The 21,766-nt window shown below is 44.1% G+C and overlaps 1 protein-coding gene across 2 annotated transcripts in view; it reads left to right on the top strand.

Moving 5' to 3' along the window:
• Window positions 1-21,766, top strand: part of KIAA1328 (KIAA1328 ortholog) — a 266,686-nt gene that overhangs the window by 155,328 nt on the left and 89,592 nt on the right. For both annotated transcript variants that reach the window (XM_063128321.1, XM_063128320.1), the window contains exon 7: window positions 18,445-19,091. In XM_063128321.1, the coding sequence (XP_062984391.1) occupies window positions 18,445-19,091 (647 nt within the window). The remainder of the gene's footprint in view (window positions 1-18,444; window positions 19,092-21,766) is intronic.

The raw sequence follows: 21,766 nt of genomic DNA, 5'->3' as shown, positions 1-21,766 counted from the left end.
ATTTGCTTCTTAAAAAGAAATCTGGGAATGTATTTAAGTGTAGATGAGTCTACACCCTCTGAAATTCCCCCCTGGACTTAAGCTTCAAACTTCCTGAATGAGAGAAGCAACTGTGGATACGACCTTAAACCTGAAATGGTTGGGTACCTATCTTTATACATCTATTTGCAGAGATGCAAATAGTCTAGTCATCAGCGCAGTAAATTGTCTGGCGGATTATGCTTTGCGTCCTCTGGTTTCTTCATCCCGGCTGAGAGTATTGACTATCGCTAGAGGGCATCAAAAAAGCTCCCCCCGCCTCTTTTATTTTATTTTCTGAAAGCACAAACTTCTCTGGAACTTTTTTTTTTTGGTTCGGTTGTGATCATTATGAGCCAGGCTGCCTTTCAAGCACCGCATTGACATGTTGACCTCTCTGCAGTCCTTGTTGTCATTCCTTGGCATGATCGTCATTTGAGGGGCAGGCTGGAGGTCAGTCCTCCAGAGCTACGGGGGCGCCGCTGGCTAGCCTCAGGAATGCTCCCTACAAATGTAGGATCAGAAGGGCAGCCACATGAAAACTGCCGCCTGCTCTCTCTCTCTCTCTCTCTTTTTATGATTTATTACCCAGAGACCTGTATCATTAACAGAATCTAAATGCTCTTCTGCAAGGACGTTGCCCTGCTTGAGTTCACTCACTTGGGGCCACCTTTCCTGTTAGGCTGGGGAATTCTCCAGCATTGCAGGATGCCTCTGTTATGGAAATAGCTTTCCTCATTTACCTGTTTCGCTAAAACAACCTCTCTTGCATACGGTGATGCTTTTTAGAAGCCTTTGGTTGTGGTTTTTTTGGTTTTTTTTGGCACCGCTTCTGACTCTGATTCTTTTTCAGCAAAGGCGTACTAGATCTGAAGCCAAAAGGGTCTGCAGGGGACGCCTCATATTTAAACAAGTTCAGTTACCTTTTTGACAAGAGCTCTTTCAATACGTGCCCATCTGCCACGGAGATCAGAACTGGAGAATGGACACTAACTTGAGTGCGTTTGCACCTCTTTCTCTGCTGCCCCCAAGCATCAGTAGCCAACTTCCACATCAAGTTCCAGCTATGAATTGTACTTCATAGAATCATAGAATAGTAGAGTTGGAAGGGGTCTATGAGGCCATTGAGTCCAACCCCCTGCTCAGTGCAGGAATCCACCTCAAAGTATCCCTGACAGATGACTGTCCAGCTGCCTCTTGAAGGCCTCCAGTGTGGGAGAGGCCACAACCTCCCTAGGTTATTGGTTCCATTGTCTTACTGCTCTAACAGTCAGGACGTTTTTCCTGATGTCCAGCTGGAATCTAGCTTCCTTTAACTTGAGCCCGTTATTCCATGTCCTGCACTCTGAGAGGATCGAGAAGAGATCCTGGCCCTCCTCTGTGTGACAGCCTTTCAAGTATTTTAAGAGTGTTCTCATGTCTCCCCTCAGTCTTCATCCTTCTTGAAGTGCGGTGTCCAGAACTGGATGCAGTGGTCAAGATGAGGCCTAACCAGTGCTGAATAGATGGTAACCAGTAGCCAACTCCCACATCAAGTTCCAGCCATGAATTGCTACTTATTTGTTTATTAATTAATTAATTAATTAATTACATTCTTATACTGCCCATCAGCCAAGGCTCTCTGGGCAGTGCACAATTAAAAAACCATAAAATACAAGTATACATTTAAAACATTAAAAGTTTAAAAGGCAATATAAAACTTAAATGTGTGGAGCCACTGTGGTGCTGTTCTATTTCGTGTTGAGCATCCACTCAGCCCCAGTGCTAAGCAGTGGAAATGTGGGATGATGCCGGACCTCCTAGCAGTAATCTAACTCCTGAGAGATGTAGGCAGGATGCAAATCCTCTAGTGTCTGGGGCCCTTCCATCCTCTTGAATGCCACACTAGGCAGCTGGACCCTCTGTCAGGTATGCTTTGAGGTGGATTCCTCATTGAGCAGGGGGTTGGACTCGATGGCCTTGTAGGCCCCTTCCAACTCTGCTATTCTATGATTCTGTGATCTATAAGCAGTCTGTGTGAAGACCGTGTGTATAATATGACCCAGCTATAACTGAACACCAGCAGTGTCCATAGCAGCCAAGTTAATTGGATATAGTTGTGATGTTGGGATACTGTGGCCAAGTAATGGAGCAGTTATACCAAGTAATGGAGCACAACTGGTGTGCTCTTGAATGCAGTTATTATTATTTTTTTGGTCCTGAATGGGCGACTCTCCACTAGTGTAGGTTGAGGATCCCAGTCTCCTCAGAACCTTGGAAACCTAGGAGTCCCCACCTCTGCATTTTCCCTAGTACAGAAACATGCTGTCGATATCTTTCTGCAACTCCACCCCCCCCCACTCAAAGATCTCTAATGCAAGAGCATGTGGAGATATTCTCCAGAGTGTATCAGTGGCCAGAAACCCACAATCAGAGAAATACTCTGAATAGGAGTTATAGGACTAGGAGTTTTTCCTTCTTTCTATTCAGACATCTTCACTTTGAACACAGCCCTCTTGTCTGAATGATCTGGGAAAGGGAGGCTGGTGATCGCTGGTCACTTGCCACTCCTGCCAAATCTTCCGAAGTTTGAGTTTACTACATGTGTTCTGAAAGTGCAATCAGGAAAATTATTAAAGAAAGTGCAGATGTTTAGCGGTGAGGGAAAACTGCGAAAGCTGAGGCCAAGGTACAGTAGAACTCGCACTGATTATATTGGGCTTCTTTCTAATGGCTCTTAGTAATCAGTTGACAGGTGAAGTCCTGTGGACCCAAGAAAAGGAGGCGGTGAAGGTGTTGAAGGGGAACAATCTTAAACATCGATAACTGCAGATTCCAGAAGAGCAGCTGTGAATGATCATAGCAACAAAATGACTTTGCTGTTGCCGTGGCAAATGCTTCCTTGGGCAAACTGGTGCTCTCTATATACTGTATTTTCTGGCGTATAAGACTACTTTTTAACCCAGGAAAATCTTCTCAAAAGTTGGGGGTCGTCTTATACGCCCAGTATAAGATGACTTTTTAACCCAGGAAGATCTTCTCAAAAGTTGGGGCGTCTTATACGCCCAATTGTCTTATACGCCGGAAAATACGGTAATTATTTACTACAAGTCCCAGCATCCCTCACCATTGGGCATGGTGGCTGAGGTTTATGGGAATTGTAGTTTAAAACATCTGGAGGGCACCAGGTCGCCTACCCCGGCCTACAGCATCAGGGATCTGAAGAATGGAAGACCAGAGCAACTGCAGGGAAAAAGCTTTTAACAATTGAAAGGAAAACACAAAATGATGAACAGCCAAGGAGCCTCTGCTGGTATTGGTAGTGGCTGAAGAACTGCCTTTTGAAGGGAAGAATGCAGCTTATTCGCTCATAGCCATTGGGATCAGGCTTTGCATCCATTTCGGAATTACGGGGAAAAGGAAGAAAAGTCACTCAGTTCCGTTGCGTAGTTGAGATGCTGAACTATTAATGTGAACCACTAAATAAGATTTAAACTCCTTGTGCCTGTTCTATTTTTGTCTTTACCCCACTCCCCGGCCCAAATAAATATTGATCAAAATGGAATATAAAAGGCAGCTGTGAGGTCAGGAAAGAACGTGCAAAAGAATATACCGTTAATTGGAATGAGACTGCTTGAAATGCACAGTGAGAGAGAGGGGAAGGGACTTCGTTGTGACATTAGAACCCCGCACTTGCAGATGGTGTAAAATTGGGAAGGGACGGCAAATAGCTGCCATCCGTTGGAGTACAGCGCTGAAAGCCGGATAAAATTAACAAAGGCACCTTTACTCAAGATAAATGTGCCAATCTGATCTCCCCATTCTCTGACCTCCCAGGTGAACTTTCTGTCTTCATTGCATCTTAAGCCACGTTCACACAAACAGTTATTTTCAGTTTAACTGACCCTTAGTCAGAGCTCTCTCACTCCTTCTGGTGTTCTGTTCTGACTGAGAAAAAAGAGGCAGGAGCAAGAGAATGGACTCCTTGCAGAGGAATATGCACCCCTGCTCTTAGTCTCTTCATGCAACTACTTCCAGAGCAAGTCTTATTCTAGTCTTTTCAAGGTGCCTCTGCCTACTGTTGTCCTCTCTGAGATGAGAGCAGAGGACGTCTAGGATGTCCTCACATGAATCCAGGGAGTATGACCCGCCTAGTAAGGGGGGAAAGTGTGAACAGTGCACCATACTCTGGCTTGATGGAACCACCCTGGATTTTTCAACTCAGAGGTGGATTGATTGACACCATCCTTCATGCTGGGCCTGTTCGCAAAATCAAGGAGGGGGAAATAAAGCCACTGGGGTGGCTTCTTAACCACACCAACAAGCCACCCTTGCTGGCTTCGCATGACCCGACAAGTTGCGCCAGTGAGGGTGATGATGCAACGCACGCACACCCCAGCACGCACGGTGAGGGAAATAAGCCACCGTGGCTTATTGCCCCCCTCCGTGATCATGCGAACCATAGAATCATAGAATAGCAGAGTTGAAAGGGGCCTACAAGGCCATCAAGTCTAAACCCCTTCTCATTGCAGGAATCCACCCTAAAGCATCCCTGACAGATAGTTGTCCAGCTGCCTCTTGAAGGCCTCTAGTGTGGGAGAGCCCACAACCTCCCTAGGTCACTGATTCCATTGTTGTACTGCTCTAACAGTCAGGAAGTTTTTCCTGATGTCCAGCTGGAATCTGGCTTTCTTTAACTTGAGCCCGTTATTCCGTGTCCTGCACTCTGGGAGGCTCGAGAAGAGATCCTGGCCCTCCTCTGTGGGACAACCTTTTAAGTCTTTGAAGAGTGCTATCATGTCTCCCCTCAATCTTCTCTTCTCCAGGCTAAACCTGCCCAGTTCTTTCAGTCTCTCTTCATAGGGCTTTGTTTCCAGACCCCTGATCATCCTGGTTGCCCTCCTCTGAACACGCTCCAGCTTGTCTGCGTCCTTCTTGAATTGCGGAGCCCAGAACTGGACGCAATACTCTAGATGAGGCCTAACCAGGGCCAAATAAAGAGGAACCAGTACCTCACGTGATTTGGAAGCTATACTTCTATTTATTTTGTGCTTTTAACATGTTGGTTGTTTTATTATGGTTTTAATTTTTGTGAACTGCCCAGAGAGCTTCAGCTATTGGGCAGCATAAAAATGTAATAAATAAATAAATAAATAAATCAATGCAGCCTAAAATAGCATTTGCCTTTCTTGCAACCATATCGCACTGTTGGCTCATATTCAGCTTGTGATCTACAGTAATTTTAAGATCCATCTCGTTTAAGTCCCTCGTATCCGCTGTGAAAACGAAGCCTACGAGAACAGGGCAGGGTTCAAACCTTGGGAGGCTGCTGCCAGTCAGAGGAGACTCTCCTGGCCTCCAAGAGTTTGCCTAACAATGGGCGCTTGAGTTGAGTCACTTTCTGGCTTTGCCGGGAGGTGGATAGTGACACAGATTGAGCACCCGGCCTTAAGAGAATAGCCGTGAATTAGAAAATACCACAGCTCATTTCTGAGAACATGTTATGAACCTGTCTCCTGGAGTACCCAACAACGAGGACTTCAGTTTCCCCTCAAACCTTTATGGTATCTCAAAGAAGAAAAGTAGACTTTTTTCCCCCTTCCAGAGAGGGCTAAAGAGCCTAGTTTTTAAACAACAGCCCGTGCCTTTCTCTAATTTCCTTTGCTTCGTTTCAAATTGGGCAAACCTTTTGGTGCAATTTATCGCAGAAATGCTCTTTTAAGAGACTTTTTTGGTCGTCCTCTATTTTTTAAAAAAGAAGAAGCTTGCAGCTAAACACTTCTCATGCATTTAATATTCAGTGCTTGTAAGTGGCGATATGAAATCCCCAAAGGCAGGCCAAAATAACTGATATTAAAACCTTGCAAATATGTGCGTTTGCTGCATTCTGCTGTTTTTCTTATTCCAGTGGTGGAACGTGGCCTCCGTGGCTGCCGGGGCGGGCAGGGAAGCTGGGCAGGGGGTGGGTTATGTGTGCGTGTGTGTGTGTGTGTGTGTGTGGTGGGGGAAATACAAACCTCCGGGGCCCATTAGACTTAACTTGTTTACTGCATTGATATCTATATGTTAAATGACAAGAGAGTTCAGATTATTGAATAATTTAAAATTCAGCTCTAATTGGTGTCATATGACCTGGAAAAGGCCATGGATGACGCCAGGAGCATGCTGTGAAACTCTAATAAATAATTCATAAATGAGATCATTCATTTGCCGGGATGTCTTGTTAAATGCAGAAGTTTGTAAGTAATAACGGATGATATAACACCTGTAAGTATTTAGTTCATATGCTGGAAGGTAATCTACCTTGATGATCTTCTAGCAAAAAGCTGCCAGAGTGTGCGAGTTAATTGCGCTAGGGAGAATGCACTCCATTTATTCGGGATGCGTCTTTGGCAAAGATTACCGTGCAGCTGTTGCATTTTGCATTCCCGATCAGCTAGCCGAGGGCTCCGCGTGTGCCGGCCCCAGACTTAGCGATGCAGCCCGTCGTTCGCCTGCCCTTCTTTTGCGTGAACTCCAAATGCACTGGGAGATGGCCGCAACCTGATCTGCTCGCAAATAGCATTGTTTCTGAAATATTTATCTAGGTCTTGCACTGCTGAGCCCTCAGTAAAATAAAGGGCAGGAGTGGGGCGGTGGTGGGGTGGGAGAATTGAAGTCCAGGACCACTGTGGCATTTTGTTAAAAAAAAGTAAAAATTGCATGTTGATAATGTTGGCAACACACTGAATGCTAATTTCTATGCCGAGCTCTATCGGGGCAAGTTTTGCTGTTTTTGCTGTTACCGAAAGGGGAGTGGGCCAGAGTTGATAGGCGGTGAAATGTCAGCGTTCCTGTTTTCTGTGCTGTGGGGTTGGTGGTGTAGCCTCATTGCCTCATTATGCTCTCAGAGGGCGAACCCTTCTGCCATTTTAACCGCTATCACAGAATGCCTTGCCAGTGCGGTGTAGTGGCTAGAGTGTTGGACTAGGACTCAGGAGACCTGGGTTCTAGTCCCCAATAGGCCATGACGCTCACTGGGCGACTTCGGGTCAGTCATGAACTCACGAACCGACCTCACGGGGTTCTTTTGGGGATACGATGGAGAGGGCAAGGGTTACGTACGCGCAGCCTTGAGCTCTTTGGAGGAAAGGTGGGATATAAGTGTAGCAAATAAATTAAAAACGACAACCCCTAAACAAACGTTCACACGATTTCTGAACTATGGCCAGGCTGCACTGTTGGATTGTTGTAAACCAGATGGAGAGCTTTGGCTATTGGCTGGCATAGATGAAGAAGAAGAAATAATAATAATAATAATAATAATAATAATAATAATAATAATAATTGCAGGGGCCAACTTTAAGTAAAAAAGCAGATCTAGGGACTCTTAAAGAATCCGCCGTTAACCCAGGGGGCGCTGCACCAAGTGGAGAGCTCCAGTCTTCTCTCCTGGGCTCTCTTCTTAATAATAATAATAATAATAATAATAATAATAATAATAATAATTTATTTATTTATTTATTTATTTATTTATTTATTTGTTACCCGCCTCTCCCTCTGGATCGAGGCAGCTGGACAACCATCTGTCAGGGATGCTTTAGGGTGGATTCCTGCATTGAGCAGGGGGTTGGACTCGATGGCCTTGTAGGCCCCTTCCAACTCTGCTATTCTATGATTCTATGATTATATGAGGCGGGGTACAACACAAATAAAAACACCATAAAGTACATAAAACTAATTCAAACATTTTAAACAAGTGCATCATTAAAAGCAGCACACCATTAAAAAAGGCATCTTCAAATTCAGCTGGGTAGGCCTGCCTGAAGAGGTCAGTCTTTATGGCTTTCTTAAATTCTGGAAGACTGGTAAGTTGACGAATCTCTCCCGGCAAGCCATTCCACAAACTGGGAGCGGCAGAAGAAATAGTTGGGTAATAGTTGTCAGCCTTGTTTTTGTTGGCTGGAATAAATTCTTCCCAGAGGACCTGAGCGTGTGGGGCGGATTGTACGGGAGAAGGCGATCCTGTAGGTTATCTGGACCCAACACATGTAGGGCTTTAAAAGTGATAACCAATGTTGGGTTATTGTGCCAGAACTTTTCTCCCTCTGGAACTCTGTTTGTGCTCAGAAAACAAACACACATCACGCAGGTCTTACACAGCAGAGCTGGTTTATTTCCTTCAGGCTTCTGTGCAGTCCAATTCAGATCAGTTCAGATCAGCACACTGAGGCATACACAGAGAGCAGTGATCATAGAGCAGTGATCAGTAAGCAGTGATCAGTTCCATTTTACACAAGTGAGAAACTATATACACATCTACACAATTGTTATCTACATTACATACAGCTGTGATGAGGCTAACTTAGAATCTTGGCAAGGTTCCCAGAACAGCCTCTATCTCAAGGTAATTGCCCACAGATAGACTTTCTCTGTTTAACCCTGAGATAGCCATACACACACAATTTTAATGACTAAGCAAGTATTTCTTTTCATATACTTAACAGTCCTCCTCTTGCGCATGTTGTTTAAATTGTGTTACAATCTGAGACCTAGCTTGCTTCATGCCAGCCCTGAGCTTCTGTAGGTTCCATTTCCTGAATTTCCTCAAATGAAGTAGGTTCATAGGCTATTAGTAAAGCTCTATGAGAAACCTGTTTGCTTTGGTATTCATCTGAATAACGAATTGGAGCTTTGCGTTCCCTTTCTGGTCGTCTTGGCATAGTTACAGGCATAGTTTCCTCCTCTACAGTTTCTTCCCCCTCCCTCTCTTGCTGAGATTGTTCAGGAATTTCTTCTGTTTCTACAGCTTTCTGTTCTACAGGCAAACTTACATACTGTTTTGTTTCCTGCATTTGTTCATGAAAAACTACATCTCTGCTCACAATTACACTTTTGTGATATGGAGACCACAAACGATAGCCTTTTGTTTGTGTATCATATCCCAACAGTTTACATTCCAAACCTCTTTGAGCTAGCTTTCCTGGTCTGTTTTCTTTCTGAACATGAGCAAAACATTTACTTCCAAAAACCCTTATATGTGACACTCTAGGTTTTCTTTTGTAAAACATTTCATATGGGGTTTTTTCATGTACAGAGTGGTAAAGCCTGTTTAACAAATAATTTGAGGTGGACAAAGCTTCTGCCCAGAACAGATTAGACAATCCTGACTCTTTCAATAGAGCTCTTAACATGTTCTGCAAGGTTCTGTTTTTCCTTTCTGCAACTCCATTTTGAAATGGTGAATATGGAGCAGTAAGGTTATGTTGTATACCCTCATCACTGAGGAATTTTTTAAATTGGTTGCTAAGAAATTCACCTCCCCGGTCCGTTCTTAGATTAGCTATAGGTTCTTTAAATCTATTTTTACTCCACTTAACAAAGGCTTTAAACTTTCCAAAAGTTTCACTCTTCTGTTTTAACACATACACAAATCCAAATCTACTGTAATCATCAACAATAGACAAGAAAAATCTGTTTCCTCCTTGACTTGTCTCAAAAGGACCTGCAAGATCTGCATGTATTAATTCAAAAATTCTTTTTGTTGTTCTCTCACTATGTTTTGGAATGTTTGACTTATGACACTTGGTTTCACTGCATACATTACATTCTAGATAGTTAGAACATGGTTTGATTTTCACCCCTTCACACAATTCTGGAATCTTAGAAATTGTTTTATAGTTAGCGTGACCAAACCTTTTATGAGTTAAATGGATGCACTCTTGGTGTGGTTTGCAATTGGCTATTGTTTTTGTTGTGACTTTGCTGGCTACAACTTCATTTTCTGTACAAGTATTAATCACATACAAAGAATCTTTCATTATTCCCTGCACACACACCTTGTTTCCCTGTTTTATAGTACAATTTTCTTCAGTAAAACAAACCTCATACCCCATTTCTGTTAACTGAAACACACTTAGAAGGTTTGTTTCCAATTCTGGTACATATAAAACACTTTGTAGTTCAACTCCCAGACAATCAAAATATACATTACCCACACCACAAATCTGGATTTTTGTTCCATTTGCAAGGGTAACACATTTTTGCTTTGAAGTAGAAGTTTCCAAGGTTACAAATGAAAGTTTGTCTTTTGCCATACTTATTGAAGCCCCAGAGTCCAAAAACCAAGGATTCATTGTTTCTTTGACTCTTGCTAGAAGACACTTCTTTGTTGATTCAGCTTCATTCATGTTGTTTTCTTCTCTCCACTTTGCTGTCAACTGCTTTTTCTTCTTGTTGTTGCAATCCCGCCTTAAGTGTTCTGTGGAACCACAGTTAAAGCATTTCCTTGCCTTTAATGCAGCCACCACGTCAGAAGATTTATGACTTTGTTGAAATTCAGCCGCAGGATGTTTAAGGCTCTGTTGTTTTGAAGCTTGTCTTCTTTCATAGGTTTCCAGTAGTTTTCCAGCTACATACTCGAGGGTTAAATTTTTCTCCTCTTGACTTTCCATCATGGTGACAACCGCGTCGTACGATGAATCAAGGCTTGACAAAATCACATAGACTTGGTGTATAGTTGTAAACTCCATCCCTCGTGCCCTGAGTTGATTGAAGATTTCTCTCATGCTTTTCAAATGGTTTGACATAGACTCCCCTGGTTTCAGCTTCATTCCATACAGTTTCCGGGTTAGAATTACTTTACTGCCCGCTGTTTCTCTTTGATATACAGCTTGTAGCGCATTCCAGCACTCTTTTGATGTATTCAAAAACTGAATGAAGGAAATTTGAGAGTCTTCCACAGCTAATGCAATAACTGCCATTGCTTTTGCATCGTCCTTAAACCATTTAGCATTCTGTGGATCTGCTCTATCTGGTGGATCCTCTGTGACTACATACCACAGTTCAGCCTGAATCAGATACATTTGCATTTTGTAAGACCATAATGCATAGTTAGAGTCATTCAGCTTTTCCAACAATTGATGCAAACCAGACATATTAGCTCCTGCCATTTCCTCTGCTTTAGGAATTGGTATCTCACCGTCCTTCTGCTCAGAGTCCTCCTCAGAGTCAGCCGACTGAGATTATTCCTCACTTTGCAGCACTGGCTTTAGCTTGATGTCTTCCTTCATCAACAGTTTTCTGTTTTAGCAGACTCCTGGTTCTGGTTCTGATACTGCACCATTCCCATCAAGTTCTGGTTCTTCTGCCTGGGTTAGGCTGGCGTAGGCTTCCTGGACTGGACTAGACTGGGCTGGGCCCATAACCTTTGTTGGGTTATTGTGCCAGAACTTTTCTCCCTCTGGAACTCTGTTTGTGCTCAGAAAACAAACACACATCACGCAGGTCTTACACAGCAGAGCTGGTTTATTTCCTTCAGGCTTCTGTGCAGTCCAATTCAGATCAGTTCAGATCAGCACACTGAGGCATACACAGAGAGCAGTGATCATAGAGCAGTGATCAGTAAGCAGTGATCAGTTCCATTTTACACAAGTGAGAAACTATATACACATCTACACAATTGTTATCTACATTACATACAGCTGTGATGAGGCTAACTTAGAATCTTGGCAAGGTTCCCAGAACAGCCTCTATCTCAAGGTAATTGCCCACAGATAGACTTTCTCTGTTTAACCCTGAGATAGCCATACACACACAATTTTAATGACTAAGCAAGTATTTCTTTTCATATACTTAACAACCAACACTTTATACTTTGCCCGGAAACTAATTGGCAGCCAGTGAAGAGATTTTAAGACTGGTGCCTTAAAGAGAAAGGGAAGAAGAAGAAGAAGAAGAAGAGAAGCATTGGTGTTCACATTTCACACGGGGCGCCCGGGACATTGTACTGCATCAGGTAGTCTCAGGAGCTCAGTGCAAAGTGAGAGAGCTTGCCAACCTCCAGGTCAATTCTATAGCATATAAAAAAGCTTCACACCCCAACTCGTATGTGGGGGCACCCAGGTAAATGAAGGAGCAGCGTGTTCTTGATCTTCCAAGGAGCCCTGGACATAAGAAGAGTCTTTGTTTGGTTCCTGTGAAGCAGAGACGACTCGCAGGTCAAGCAGGGGAGGGGGTTCAAATTAGACAGAGGAGCTGGTGAAAGTTAGAACCAAGCATCCCCCAGGCTGAGGGGGTAGGGCTGCTGTGGGAGGGCTCTAAGACCTGCCAATCATCAGTTGGTCTCCTGGATTCAGGAGGCCCTTGAGTAAGATGGCTCTTCAGGTAGAATCATAGAATAGCAGAGTTAGAAGGGGCCTACAAGGCCATCGAGTCCAACCCCTGCTCAATGCAGGAATCCACCCTAAAACATCCCTGACAGGTGGTTGTCCAGCTGCCTCCTGAAGGCCTCTAGGGTGGGAGAGCCCACCACCTCCCTAGGTAACTGATTCCATTGTCATACTGCTCTAACAGTCAGGAAGTTTTTCCTGATGTCCAGCTGGAATCTGGCTTCCTTTAACTTGAGCCCGTTATTCTGTGTCCTGCACTCTGGGAGGGTCGAGAAGAGATCCTGGCCCGCCTCTGTGTGACAACCTTTTAAGTATTGGGGCTTATGGGTGTCGAGGTCTTTAAAGGTCATGGCCAGCACGAATACATGGTAGAGCGCTGTCGCTGAGTTTGGACGCAGCAACTTGTATAGCTCACTGAACATAGCAAGCTACGTAAATGACTCTTGAAGGCGAGGAAATGCTACAAACAAGCACGATGGCCCAAGTTTCGAGGCAGGAATTTTAAGTTCCCTGACACATAATTTGGAAATTGTTCTTTGCGTCGCCGCAGAAATGATTTTGAAACTGGCGTCTTGCACCCCTGGGGCTCTGCTAGAGATATTCTTGGAGGAGGTTAAAGCAATTAACGGAGGCGTATTGCTGTTACGATAATTTCTTTTAAACCAGAAAACAGGCACCTTTATATGCGGTTTTGGCATCCACAGTTTCCTTGGAAGCCACATTTCTGCGTTCCCGCCTATCGCACTGTGCTAAACCAGAACAATGTAGCTTTGTTACTGCCACCTTCTCATCGTCTCCCCCCCCCCCCCCGCACCCCGTCTTTTTGTGTGGCACACTTGAAATACAGCAATCACGATCATACATCATTCATGAGCAACAATAGCACTTTATCTCCAGCTAAGAAAATAGGCAACTAACCTTTTTTTACATTGTTATCTGCCTTATTTATCTTGGGGTATTAATATCAGCAATCGCTGTCCCATCTAGGTGCTTTGTAATGATTAATCTGAGACTCTTTCTTTCTTTCTTTCTTTCTTTCTTTCTTTTTTTGATAATGGAGATTTAAGTAAAAGATTGGCAGTAAAAGGAATGGGTCTGGACGTCAGATAGCTTTCACAAGTTTTAATTTTGCATATTCTTAGTAAATTCTTTTCTAATAACTCTTTTTAACAAAAGTAGCACCACTGTCTTGATTGCTTAACTGTAGCCTGTTGCAGGGAGTTAAAAATAATTAACCCCTCAATGAGGGGCAATAAAACTAATTTATTTATTTTAGCACTTTTATTTATTTATTTATTTTATTTTATTTTAGCACTTTTATTTATTTATTTTATTTATTACATTTTTTTATACCGCCCAATAGCCGAAGCTCTCTGGGCGGTTCACAAAAATTAAAACCATAATAAAACAACCAACAGGTTAAAAACACAAATGCAAAATACAGTATAAAAAGCACAACCAGGATAAAAACCACGCAGCAAAATTGATATAAGATTAAAATACAGAGTTAAAACAGAAAAATTTAAATTTAAGTTAAAATTAAGTGTTAAAATACTGAGAGAATAAACAAGTCTTCAGCTGGCGACGAAAGGAGTACAGTGCAGGCGCCAGGCGGACCTCTCTGGGGAGCTCATTCCACAACCGGGGTGCCACAGCGGAGAAGGCCCTCCTCCTAGTAGCCACCTTTTATCCCACCCTTTAGCCAAAAAAGGCTCTCAAGGCGGCTTACAGAAATGTTTCTTAGGACAGTACCTGCCCACAGGCTTACAATCTAATTTATTAATTTATTACATTTCTAAATCGCTCAATAGCTGAAGCTCTCTACTCAAAACTATTTCTGTAGAGGAAGTGGATGAAGACAGGCCAGGCTAGCTTAGGACAATGTTTGAAAATAAGAAGTAATTTCTTTTAGACTCACCGCTGATAGTTGCACAACCTGGAGTTTGGATTGAGTACCCAGCTACATGCTGAACTGGTGGAACTAAACGTCGTAGTGAGTCTGTCAGCCCCTTGTCACTTGCAATGTTTTTGCCACGGCAGAGGAGTGCAGGGCTAGAGGACACGCTTTGCATGCAGAAGGGCTTGTGTTCAGTCCCAGTAGCTGCAAATAGTAGTCAGTAATGGACATACTTCCAGACATACTCTGGAAGTCCTGAGGGGCCACTGCCAGTGAGACCCAACAATAGTGGGGTAAGATCAGCCAACGGCCTGACTCCAAATTGGACAGCTTTGTAAAGAGGCATGACGGGGTTGCGCGAGGAGGAGGTGCATCTGTGCTGGACTCTTACCCCACAAGCTGAAAGACACACACACACTGCCCCCAGCTGCTTTTACTTTTACCAGTTTCTGGATCCATCCTGACTTGAAAAGCATGTTCAGAGGAGGGCAACCAGGATGATCAGGGGTCTGGAAACAAGGCCCTATGAGGAGAGACTGAAAGAACTGGGCATGTTTAGCCTGGAGAAGAGAAGATGGAGGGGAGACATGATAGCACTCTTCAAATACTTCAAAGGTTGTCACACAGAGGAGGGCCAGGATCTCTTCTCGATCCTCCCAGAGTGCAGGACGCGGAATAATGGGCTCAAGTGACAGGAAGTTAGATTCCGTCTGGACATCAGGAAAATCTTCCTGACAGTTAGAGCAGTATGACAATGGAACCAGTTGCCTAGGGAGGTTGTGGGCTTCTTCCACACTAGAAGCCTTCAAGAGGCATCTGGGCAACCATCTGTCAGGGATGCTTTAGGGTGGATTCCTGCATTGAGCAGGGGGTTGGACTCGATGGCCTTGTAGGCCCCTTCCAACTCTGCTATTCTATGATTCTATGAAAAGATAAGTTCGAAAGTTCACAGAGGGAAACCCTAGTAGTGGTGTAGTGGTTAGAGTATTGGACCTGGATTGGGGTGATGGTGGTTCGGAACCCCCACTCATCCATAAAGGCCCTGATGACTTTGGGTTAGGCACTGTAACTCAGACTAACCTGCTTCACAGCGTTGGGGGTGGGGATAAAATGGGAGATGCCTATGAACTCTTACTTTGCTCTGGAAAAAAAATACAAACGTGGCTGCTGGTGGTGGGGAGGTTGTATGCCCTTCCTCTTGCCCATGTCCTGCAGAGCAGCCCCTCCTGAGGATACTTTGCGAGGGAGACGGGGCTATGAAGCTATTGTTCCACCCGGTATAATGTGTAGTTGAGTGTTGCATTGCTGTTCTTTCCGAATCCTGGTCTGACATCCTTAACGAGCTCTTCTGGAATCCATCGCCTTTCCAACAAACATTCTTACAAGTCATGCTTACATGAACAAACATGATGTAGTCCTGTAGTGTTTGTATCCTTGTGGGGTTTTTAGGCTGTTCGTGCCAGCATCCATTGATCGTCTTTTGAGGTGGACGGGTTCAAACATGGAACCCCTTTCATCGTCGCCTGCAGTCTGAATCAGTACCGTCGGCAAAGATTTTAGTCACGGCATCGGCTTTTTGCGTTGGGTTTTGTGAATAGAAAAATCCGTATGTGAAAATAGCGCATTCAGCCCTAAAACCCGCGGGGTAGTATGGCTGTGAACAAAACACAGAAGTTCAAAATATCTAGAGAACTTTACCTTTAAGTAGTAATGAATGAATTGACACACTCCCAGGCTTGAATGGAGATTGAACTTGCTGGGTTTTCCATAGCAACCTGCTGGGCTAGGAATATAGGGAGTTGCATCATACGTTGCTCCATGTAGCTCAGTCTTGTCTTGATGACACTGTCCGGCAGCAGCTCTGCAGGGTTCCAGGCAGGGTTTCCCCCCCAGCCCTACCTGGAGATGCTGAGGATTGAGCCTGAGAGTCTTTGCATACAAAGCAACGGCTCTCCCGTTGAGCCTCAGTTCCTCTCCTTTCAGGGAAAGATGGAAAAACCAAATTTCTGAAGCATGTTGTCTAGTCATTTCCTCGCTGTCCTCTGTGCATATATTCATTCTGTTCCTGGTAGACATTAAGACACAGGGCATGCCTACACCTATGGGTGTAGAGGGCCAGAGAGGGGGCAATCCTGGACTTACCTACTTCCGGGATCATCGCCCTCTGTCTACACGCAGCATGCGACGTCCTGGGAGGACATAGGACGTCACGCCCACCATTTTTTTTATTGAAAAAGAGTGCAGGAGAGCTCCTGCACAAAGGTAAGTTTTTTTTTAAATAGTCCTGCTCCCCCCCACCCCCACCCTGATGGGCACAGAGCTCCTGGCTCCTCGTGGTTATTCGCGAGGAGCCGGGATGAAAACAGGATGCCTGACCACACGTCCCTCAGTCTCGGGATCATCCTGGGACCGTGGGAAAAGTTGTGATCGAAGGGTAGGGCGATATCCTGGGGAAAGGGAGGGATAATCCCTCCCTGCTCTCGGGATCTCCTGTGATTCATTTGGACGCACAGGGATGATCCCTCGAAAAACGGACAGTGTAGAAAGAGCCGCAGTCTCTAGCTCTGTCCACTAGACATCCCAGAGGATCCCCAGTAGGGAATTTGCGTGAGTGCCCTGGGGGCTAAGTCAAGAAGGGTGTGCGCTTCCAGATGACGATTCTATTATTCAGTCAACCTATCTCATTCATGGAATTTTATAGGGGGCAGGAGACAGGATAGCTGCACAGGTAGCACTTGGAGCCCTCTGTCTGGAAGCACCTGGGGACTGTGAGGAGATCCTAGCCAAATGTTTGTACAGAAGTACAGAGTTCAGATGTGCTCTTTATTCTCTGATCCATCCTGTTCAGTAAAAGGTGACTGGGAGGCGGAAGCTTCCTTTAGCCGGGATGTAAATTTAGAATCTCAATACATCATTTTGCATCAAGGTGCTATCAGAAAAGAGCCTTCTCTTTATCAGTGGCTGGAAGTGCTTAGGGGTTTCCATCTTGTACTTCGCATCAGAACATGTTGGCTGTCTTTACAGACTTGAGCTTCTACAATGAATTGCTGGCATTTTCTGAAAAGGAATTCTGTCTGAAATGGAGTTGAGATACAAGACTGTTACTGAAGCAAAGTCTAAAGAGAGCCTTGAGCACCTGATTGAAAGTTGTGGGGCTGGGCATGATAGCACACTTCAAATCCCTAAAAGGTTGTCACACAGGCGGGCCAGGATCTCTTCTCGATCCTCCCAGAGTGCAGGACACGGACTAATGGGTTCAAGTTAGAGGAAGCTAGATTCCAGCTGGACATCAGGAAAAACTTCCTGACTGTTAGAGCAGTACGACAATGGAACCAGTTACCTAGGGAGGTGGTGGGTTCTCCCACACTAGAGGCCTTCAAGAGGCAGATGGACAACCATCTGTCAGGGATGCTTTAGGGTGGATTCCTGCATTGAGCAGGGGGTTGGACTTGATGGCCTTGTAGGCCCCTTCCAACTCTGCTATTCTGTGATTCTATGATTCTGTGGGCTCGGCAATGTAGTTGTTGAACTCCACACTTTGGCGCCAGAGTGTGCTACCGTACTTACGGGGGCTTTTTGAATGCCCGTGAACATGAACTCTATAAGCTGCAGGCCTGGTTTCTCCTCTCCCTTCACCTCAGATCTTTGGATTGGGCTGACAAATGCAAATTAGTTTGTCTTTCTAGCTTTGGAGTTTTATCAGAGTCTTCATCACCAGCCCAACTTAATTGAAAAAAATCACTTTTATGGTAGGATTTAAACATATTTTGTAGCTGAATGACAGCTTTTTGATGTAGAACCGTTTTTTACAGGAAGTGGTCTAGTTCTTTATCAGTGTTTCTGTAAGGATATTTCAAAAACTCTCATCAAATTTCCAATAGTAAGTAATATCCCATTCAGTGCAAGGTGAAATGTTTTACATCAAATCCCCTGCTGTGTAATGGCCAATCAGACGGTATTTATAGTGGCTGAATGGATTTCTTGGCTCCGTATTCAAAATTAAACATTTTCAGACATTAACATTTAATGCTTTTTTTGCCACACTTCAAGTTGATTTTATGTAACCCTAGATACTCGCAACTCCTTGATAGGCTGAAGTGCCTTGTTTATGCCCCAGATCCTGCAGGCATTGGTTTTATATTTATTGTACCTGTGTAGACGGAATTAAATTGCAGATTTGATAGCATGTTCATCTCTTCCATTTGAAAACCATTTTCCATTGAGTTGCGCTAGGTGTCGACCATCAAACTGCTTGAAGCCTATTGATGCCGGTATAGGTCTGTTGATTTTTTACACTGTAAGCCAGTGATGAGAACTGGAAAAGAAGCAATTAAAGATGTTTTAAATTGTAGAAGGTAACCTCTTTTTTGTTTTGTGTTTTGCCTTTCTTATTGCTTATAGATGTCTAATCAGAGAAGTCTCTGTCAGCCTCTGCCACCATCGGAACTGGATGGATCCTACCTTAGTATAGCTAGACCACAGGCTTTATACAAGAACAACAGAACGGCGTGTAGAAGTCCTAGTCCCAGATCTCTGGCTCAGCCTTGTAGGAATAGTCATATTCATGGAGCTGCAATCCAGAGTAGTCAGCAAGAAGATATGAATGGATTCCTATTGGAAAATGGTAAATGCAACAATGTGGTGTCCCCAGCAAAGCAGAAAGTGCCGCCCCATTTTAAAAGAACTCCTGATGGGGAACAAAGAAAGAACACTTGTCCTCTTCAAACGTGCTTTTTCCACAAGAAATTCGGCAGCTCGGATCACAGTTCTTTCCAAGATGGCTGCTACATTCCAAAAAGATATTCTGAATCCTCCACAGAACATTCTTGCCCGCCACGGCCACTGGGGCTGAACGGTAGCACAGACTCGAGATCAAAAGAAACGGAGCGTGGCAAAAGGTTATCAGAAGAAAGAAGGAAACAGATCTTGCTCCAGAAAATGGAGCTAGAGATTGAAAAGGAACGTCTTCAGAATTTGTTAGCCAAACAGGAAGCAAAACTGTTGCTTCAGCAACAGCAGCTCCACCAATCCAGGCTTGATTACAATCGGTGAGTTTGAGGACAAGTACAGGATATCAGCTTCTGCTGGAGCACCATCAAAATATATGGAGAGACTGGTCCATATAGAAGGTGGGTCGGGTGACATCTTTATTAGGCCAATGTCTGGTGGTGAATTAGATGAGCATTAGAACTTCAGCGAACTGCTCTCCAGGACACTGAAGAACTTCTTAAAATGCTTTCTAATTCCCCCCTTCCCAAAAATGCTTTCTAATTTACCAAAAGACATTAGTTCTAAAAAGATGTGTGATCTGCCTTAAATGTCTGTGGGGATCATATGGGAGCCATTTGGCTAGAACTACATTGCAAATAGCTCGTATACTGTGGTAGCTTAGTATGTCGTGTTTGCGACGAGGGTACAAAAGAATATAAGGTTTTGGATTTCATGGAACTTTTCTACATGAGGAATTAATATTGCTGATCCATTAAAAAATATCTATGAACTCCTGTTCTCTGGAGCTAAAAAAGAAACATTGCATAAGTTTGAGATCCTCAAACTTCTGTTGAGGTTACTCAAGCTCCAAATGAAGTGCATCGTTGGTTCAGCCATTTTAAAAACATAACAAGAGCCATGCTGGATCACACCAAAGTCCATCTTGTCCAGAAGTATGATGTGAATGCAACAGAACCCAACTGCCCATGTTCCCCAACAACTAGTGTAAATAGGTATATTTTATTATGATTTTAATTTTTGTGAACCTCCCAGAGAGCTTCGGTTATTGGGTGGTATAAAAATGTAATAAATAAATAGGTATATTGCCCCTGATACTGGAGGTAGCATATAGCCATCGGGACTAGTAGCCATTCATAGCCTTCTCCTCCAGGAATTCGTCCAACCGCCTTTTGTTCCTTTAACTTTTTAGAGACAAAGGTGGTACAAACTTACTTGAGAATGTAAAACCCTTAGCAGTTAACTCCTTCCATTTGTCTTGCCCTGACTTTTAGGACTGAAAAAGAATGGAAGCAGTTCAAAGCTAATTGAAATCTGTAATTTGGAAATGGCCCTGGTGAAGGCGGGAAGTGGGCAAATAGCTTTAAGAAATTGTACCTGAGGAAGGAAGGACTGATGCGCTTTAGCTGTCCTGAAATGATTACCATGTAAATCTTATCTGTTTTTATCTGGTCACACCCTGAGCACTGGCTGTGGAAAGCACAGCACCAACACACCCACAGCAAACATGATTACCATGTAAAGCAGTGGTTCCCAAAGTGGGAGGTACTGCCCCCTTGGGGGCAGTGGGATTGCATAGGGGGGTGTTAAGAGGCAAAGGGGAGGCAGGGGTGCGCTAAGAGGCAATGGAGTGGCAGAGGGCGCTCAAGGTGGTCTTTTCCAGGAAGCACCTCTCCAGAAGGTCTTAAAATCCAGGGACATTTTTTATGGGAGAAGATAGTTTGGTCCCAAGCCATGTAGGGGAAGAGGCCACACATATATTAATACCATTTAAGAAGAGTCCTTTTAACGGTGAATTAAAATGTTTCAAAAGCACCAAAACGCTAATGAAGAGACATATCCCGCTTGGTGTGCCCCGCCACGCCGGCTGCAAAACAGAGGCGTTCACTCTCTTTTCCCTCCCTTCCTTGGCAAGCCTGCAGAGGGTGTTTCGGATTTCGAATAGATATTCAATTAATTGTTACCATTTTGAATTTTATTGTTATTATCTTCCTTAGTGGGTCGTTGAAAACCGCTATTCTGAATAATGATTTTTATAGTGTAGGGTAGAGGGGCACTGGACATGAGTTTGTGGAACCAAGGGGGTGGTGACCTGAAAAAGTTTGGGAACCGCTGATGTAAAGCATAGAGCTACTCTGAGCTGGGTCCTTGAGAGTGAGAGCAAAAGCGGAGAAGGACCTCGAAAGATGCTAGGCGGAAACTGATTGCTCTGTGTGTTTTGTGGACTGTAACTCTTCCTCAGAGGTGTTTCTGTTTCACTTATTTTGAAGAGAAACCAAAACTGACTTCTGAGCGATCCCAAAACCTGCATTTCATGCCTTCTATTCTTTTCTTTACTTTACTGTGAGACAGGGTTATCAATCAAGTGCTTTGGAAACTTCTTTGTTTTGAGGCCTTTGAGCCTTTAGGACAGGCTGCCTTCATATTTTCAAGTGTGTGTCCATAACCATCTGGCATAAAATTTCATTGGAGAGGAGAGGGAGAAATACAAAGGTCATAAATTTCCCAAACCCAAGGAGGCATCGTTGGGGGGAGGGGCATCATGTGTGCCTTTACTTTAGAGACTTCTACAGGCTATTTAAGTTCAGCTCTATTCTCAGGGGCACACACTTTTGGGATTCGCTTACAAAGCAGGCACGTTTTCTAGTTGCCACCAACTTCTCCCCTCCCTGAAAACCAGACCCTTCTGAAGGTTGACCCAATTCATAGAATCATAGAATCATAGAATAGCAGAGTTGGAAGGGGCCTACAAGGCCATCGAGTCCAACCCCCTGCTCAATGCAGGAATCCACCCTAAAGCATCTCTGACAGATGCTTGTCCAGCTGCCTCTTGAAGGCCTCTAGGGTGGGAGAGCCCACAACCTCCCTAGGTAACTGATTTCATTGTCGTACTGCTCTAACAGTCAGGAAGTTTTTCCTGATGTCCAGCTGGAATCTGGCTTCCTTTAACTTGAGCCCGTTATTCCGTGTCCTGCACTCTGGGAGGATCGAGAAG

The sequence above is a fragment of the Elgaria multicarinata genome, chromosome 6 (assembly GCF_023053635.1).
Source record: "Elgaria multicarinata webbii isolate HBS135686 ecotype San Diego chromosome 6, rElgMul1.1.pri, whole genome shotgun sequence".
Classification (NCBI taxonomy): domain Eukaryota; kingdom Metazoa; phylum Chordata; class Lepidosauria; order Squamata; family Anguidae; genus Elgaria; species Elgaria multicarinata.
The sequence above is the reverse complement of the archived record's forward strand: the minus strand, read 5'-3'. Positions and strand labels throughout refer to the sequence as shown.